Source organism: Eutrigla gurnardus (genome assembly GCF_963514095.1).
Source record: "Eutrigla gurnardus genome assembly, chromosome: 4".
NCBI lineage: Eukaryota > Metazoa > Chordata > Actinopteri > Perciformes > Triglidae > Eutrigla > Eutrigla gurnardus.
The window spans coordinates 30,886,612-30,892,647 of NC_139918.1; the positions used below are offsets into that span (position 1 = coordinate 30,886,612).

General features: G+C 41.8%; 1 protein-coding gene across 1 annotated transcript; it reads left to right on the forward strand.

Moving 5' to 3' along the window:
* Window positions 1–294: 294 nt before the first annotated feature.
* Window positions 295–2,874, forward strand: LOC311011805 (multidrug and toxin extrusion protein 1-like; the record flags this gene model as incomplete). The annotated part of the gene is made up of 9 exons (XM_084006937.1): window positions 295–381; window positions 795–863; window positions 953–1,101; window positions 1,327–1,369; window positions 1,467–1,511; window positions 1,589–1,686; window positions 1,870–1,967; window positions 2,082–2,226; window positions 2,862–2,874. 9 exons carry the CDS (start codon window positions 295–297, stop codon window positions 2,872–2,874), a joined length of 747 nt encoding a protein of 248 aa, XP_083863063.1.
* Window positions 2,875–6,036: the final 3,162 nt, after the last annotated feature.

A 6,036-nucleotide genomic window follows, 5' to 3' on the forward strand; every position in this document is an offset into this window, starting at 1 on the left:
GTGAAGATCGTAAGTGAAGCTCAAAGTGGCCATCAGTGACGACAAAGGCTCATCCAAAAATGGGCAAAGAGGTGGAGTGTTGATGGAGCTCAGGTGGGCTCAATGAAGCCTGGTTGCAGTAATACGCCCACCTAGTTCAAAGCTGGTAAGCTAGCTCAGGCTAAGAAGCTAGGCTGTAAGCTACTCTGTGTTGCTAGCTGTGCCCATTTACTTAGTAAAAGGTCAAATAAGCAAATACTTACACAAACTATTTAATGACATGTTTTTATTTTACTTTAGATCCTTTGGCTGTTTATGGTCTATCTAATCAACTTTGTCAGCACGGCGTTCTGCGGTCATCTGGGGAAAACTGAGCTAGCAGGTGTGGCGTTAGCAACAGCGGTGAGAAAACAAAACTTGCAGCAGCTTGTTTTCAGCCTTTTTCAGTCACTCTGATCGAAAAGTGGTATGTAAGTAGGCTGCTAAATAACTGTAACAGTGCATTGTACTTTATATTGTCATTATAGGTTTTAAAAATCTTAATCTGAAACATAACTTTGTCACTAAGAGCAACTACCCGATGCTGTAAATGCAGTGTCATTTTTAAATGTAGAGTAAAAAGAAAATTGAAATGTGAAGGTAGCATTAAATGAAAATAAAGTAAAGCCAATAACTGCTATCACAGCATGATTTAAATGAATGGTGACATCGTTTTTGTGTGTGTGTGTGTGTGTGTGTGTGTGTGTGTGTGTGTGTGTGTGTGTGTGTGTGTGTGTGTGTGTGTGTGTGTCTGTGTATGTGTGTTTTGGATGCAGATGATCAGTGTGTGTGGTTCTTCAGTTGGACTTGGTTTGGCGTCGGCCTTTGATACCCTCATATCTCAGGTACAATTCATTCTTTCCATCCAGCCCTGTTGTTGCTGTTCTGCACTAACATTTGTTTTGTTCTGTTTATCTGCGTTCTCTCTGCATAGACGTATGGGAGTGGAAACCTAAAGCTTGTGGGAGTCATTCTTCAGAGAGGGACTTTGATTCTGCTCCTGGCCTGCTTCCCCTGCTGGGCCATCCTCATTAACACAGAGAACCTACTACTCGCTGTCAAACAAAGCCCAGAAGTTGCACGGTCAGCATTCATTCAGCAGTAAAAGAACATGCAACACACTGTTGCTACCAGTCACATATTCATGACACTGAGGACCAAAGTTTTGAACATTCTATCAGAAACAAACTGTCTTGAAAATGGGACTAGATGGATTATAGTCTAAACGTTACAATGATCCAAGGGTTTGTGAACGTGAGTTTGATTCAGTTCCACCTATCATACGTACTTCTGTATGTTTGCTCTCAGATTCTCCCAGCTGTATGTAAAGTTCTTCATGCCTTCTCTGCCAGTGAGTTCAGTCTATACTAAGACACAACATCCCCATCCTTTTCTATTTGTTGGTATTTTTGACTCTTATTTACTCCTGTTCGCTGTCTTGTCTGCAGGCTGCTTTCATGTACGAGCTGCTGGGGAAGTATCTACAGAACCAGGTACAGTGCACATCTACAGAAACACAATGATAACTGGAGAACACAACACTAAGTTCACCATCTCCTTTAATTGGCAGGGTGTCATCTGGCCTCAAGTGATAACTGGGGTCTTTGGAAATGTTGTTAATGCAATCGCCAACTACATCCTCCTCCATGTGCTGGACAAGGGTGTTGCGTAAGTGTGCCCACCACCATAAGAAACTAGAAATAGAGGTAGTCGTCATCATTGTGCGTATAATTAAACCTTGATGGTATTGTCTATAATTACTGTGCAGTAGGTCATGCAATATATTGCAGGTTAGTATCAGTAAGCTGCCTGTTTCCTTTGAACTGTGTTGTGAACTCCTTTGAATTGCAGTGGATCTGCAGCAGCAAATGCTCTAACGCAGTTCACTTTGGCTCTGTCATTGTACATTTACATCTACTATACAGGCTTACACAAGGAAACGTGGTCTGGTGAGTTTTCCCCTATTTTTATTCACAGACATTTTGACTGCTGATAGGATGGTTGATTTTGAATCCAGTGCAGTGATGGCAGAACTGTAAACACTATTCCACATTTCCCCCTAGGTTGGTCACTGGACTGTCTGCAGGAATGGGGCCAGTTCACCCAGATAGCCATTCCCAGCATGCTCATGTTCTGTCTGGAGATGTGGACTTTTGAAATTGGAGCATTGTTGGCTGGTTGGATCAGTGAGGCTGAGCTGGGAGCTCAGTCAGTTATATATCAGATCGTTGCTTTGATGTTCACAGTAAGTCTGATGGAGTTTATTTACTTGTTCATTCATTTATAAACCATGTTAGAAGATCTGGATCGGTCCTCAGATGTTATATGCTTCTGGCAGCTGCAAATAATCCAAAATTCTAAACTAATTTCCAGGCCGTCCAGATATGTGGTTGAGTTGTACCTTTTCTAAAATGACACGTCCTATTTTGTGTCCCCTTCGACAACACAGTTACCGTTGGGATTTATGGGAGCTGCCAGCGTGCTGGTTGGGAATGCTCTCGGTGCTGGGAACGTTGAACAGGCCACGACATCTGGCAAAACCGCCATCATCTGTACATGTAAGAACAAATGCATCCATGCACCCTACCTTCCATCTAAAGCTAATGCCCTCATTAGCACCAATAATCCTGCAACAACAAGTAATGGCAGTACCTCATAGAGTCACATGGTACATGATGTATATATTTTATAGAGACACTGATTTTAGACGTGAAGTTGAATACTTGTCATGGGCCTTCTACTGAGCTGTATCATGTCTTCTGAGGCACTGTTAGGAATCTGAGCAAAGATGCGAGGGAGGATCTAGTGTTTCTAGTTGATTCTTTTTCTTCTTTTCTTGTCAGATTCTTAATCTGAGAATTCAAGAATATTCATTATCTAATCTATCAAATTAGATTGTTATGTTTTGTGCCCATCTCTGCATCAATGCATGCCATTAAAACCCCAATGCATAGATATTTATATAGATATTTTATTTCTTTACGGAGATAAATACAAAATCTAATGTCGCTTCAGATGTTTAGTCATTTTAAAAATACTTTCCAGATTTGTTTTTAATGCTGACATCTGTGTAATTTCTACATCTCTCTAGTTGCAGTCTCGTGCTTGATTGCAATTATTATTTGCTCATCCAGAAATGTGATTGGTTACATCTTCACAAAAGACAAGTGAGTATGGAGTCTATTTGTACATTTATAAAAATGTGTTTTGAAGAATCTGAAATAACTTTCAAATTGCAAAATCATACCTTGAGGCTGTTTTTTTTTTTTTTTTTAAATTAAACCATGGTGAAGGCGGACTACTTCCAATATTACAAAAAACACAATAAACGTGAAGTTCTCTGTCTTTGTACAAATTATATATTTCAGTTCCTGATTTTAATCTTGGTTTGCATCTTTCAGAGTAATTATTCAGCGGGTTGGTGAAGTCATGATCATATACGGGTTCATGTTTCCTGTAGATGCCCTTACAGTAAGTAGTTTATTATAATAAGAAATTCTCATCATGTCATAGTCAAGCACAGCAGAGAGCCTGATAGCTGTCAAATGCTTTAAAGAGAAACATTATTTATCGTGCCATCAATCATTGGTATAATTGCCCACTGAATATACGTAAACTCAATAGCAAAGTATCGTTCAAGTACCAACTGAGAATGCACTATTTAAATTGTGAGTAGGGAATGGACATATTTACTGTATGAATATAATAATGAAGGTATTCCTCTAATATCATATTCTGAATAATCTCTGATGAGGTTTATAATGATGTCTACAATGTTTTATTGCTTTTAGATTATCATTGTTAAGTGATTTTCTTGTTGTTGTCTTTTTTATGTTGGGACCCCAGGAAGACTAGCTCACCTTGGCGACAGCTAATGGGGATAAACAATTAACAATAGCTGTATTTGATGCGTGCAGGCTGTTGCAGGGGGCATCATACGAGGAGCAGGGAGACAAAAGATCGGAGCCATCTGTAACTTCCTGGGATATTACGCCATCGGCATTCCTCTCGCTGTATGCCTGATGTTTGTTGTCAAAATGGGCATCATGGGTAAGGACAGGAAAGCTCACGGCCATTTCACCTTAAAGTCTTGTTGTGATACACGTCTGATTGTTTTTGCTTCTCTGTTGCAGGACTGTGGTTGGGGATTTGTGTTGGTGTCATTTTACAGGTCACATTCTTTATGATTTACTTATGGAAACTAAATTGGAGGAAAGCTGCTGAAGAGGTGAATGGCTGCGCATTGAAACAGAACGATGAATGACAGATAACTAATCAATGCTGTGTCTGAAGTTTATACACATTGAGGTCCGTTTCTTGTCATAAGGAGTACAATTAGCAAGGATGCCTTGGTCGTGGTTTGCAGCCTTATGTGAAGTAATGATAACAATAATAATGTAGTAATGAGGCCCAAACTTACAAAACCCACCAGTGTGAGTAACCGTTTACACACGTTCCCTGGTCTTTTCTTTCCTCTACAGTCACTAGGAGAAAATGACACTAACATCTGTCTGTGTCCCTGTAGACTAACAATATACAATTTACATTTGACACATGCAGAATAAACAGCTGTCATAAATGTGTCTGAGCAGGCAATGGTGAGAGCAGGAGTCCTGGTCACAGAAAAGACAGAAGAGGAAAACAACGGTATGTAATGTTTTCCTTCCCACTGCATGCCTACAGGGACACGCGTGCTGTGCAGAGTTTGCACACAACTAACTGCATGTGTCTCCCTCTCTGATCAGGACAAGCCGGTACAGCTCAGGGAGTCTGCCAGCTCAGTGTCATTTCACCTCTCACCCCGAGCTGTGAGACTTGTAACTCAGACCTGCAGGTTATTAGTCTTGTCTGTGATGAGACAGCCGTTGCTGCAGAGCCCCGGTCCCCGTTGGACTGGCGGCTGGTGGCCCGTCGTGGCCTGGCTGTGCTGATCATGGTTCTCATCCTTGCAGTCGGCTTATTCACCAGTGAATTCCTTCCATGACCAACACCGTACCGCTGGCTGTCTGATTCCATAAGATCCTGCATCATTTTGTAAGACGTCGTTAAAAGTAGGATGCATTAAACGTTCATACTTTTTTTCCTGATTCCGCAATGTAACGTGTTATTTGGAACTGAGGTTCTCATTGTTGCTGCTGATCCCATCGTAGCCAAGGTGACTGCCCACATTGGGGCCTTAACCTGTAACATCCGCTCCAGCCTGAGAAACCTCAGCGTTTTATTTGATCAAAACATGCTCCTATAAACACATCAAAACCCTATCCCGCACCTGCTTCTTCCATCTCAGAAATATTGCTAAACTCAGAACCATGGTATCCCACTCAGAACTCGAACTGGCCGTCCACGCTTTCATCTCATCCAGACTTGATTACTGTAACTCACTGTTTACCTGCCTCAATAAATCATCTCTGGACCGTCTACAACTAATACAGAACGCTGCCGCTAGGCTGCTAACTCGCTCACAGAAGTCCTGCCATATCACTCCTATCCTCCGCGCCCTACATTGGCTCCCCATAGCTTTCAGATTCCAATTTAAAATTCTGGTAACCACCTTCAATGCCCTGCATGGGTCTGCCCCGGCCTACATCTCCGACCTCCTCCAGCCCTACTCCACTAGCCGGTCCCTAAGGTCCTCCGACCAGGGGCTCCTCGCTCTTCCCCGAACCAACCTCAAAACTAAAGGGGACCGAGCCTTTCGTTCGGTGGCCCCCAGACTCTGGAACGCCCTTCCCGCAGACTTGAGAGCCTCTGCGTCGTCTGAAGCTTTCAGGGCGCAGTTAAAAACCTACCTGTTTCGACAGGCCTTTGAACTGCAGGGCAGTTAATTACTGTCGTTGTTTTATTCTTGGCTGCTCTTCATCTTTGTATATACTGTTGTCTTATCATGTTTTGTGAAGCACTTTGTGACTCTGTGCTGTGAAAAGTGCTATATAAATAAAGAATTATTATTATTATTATTATTTCTTTGTAATATACAGTTTTCACATCTCCTTGTTTCTGACTATTCATCATTTTTAC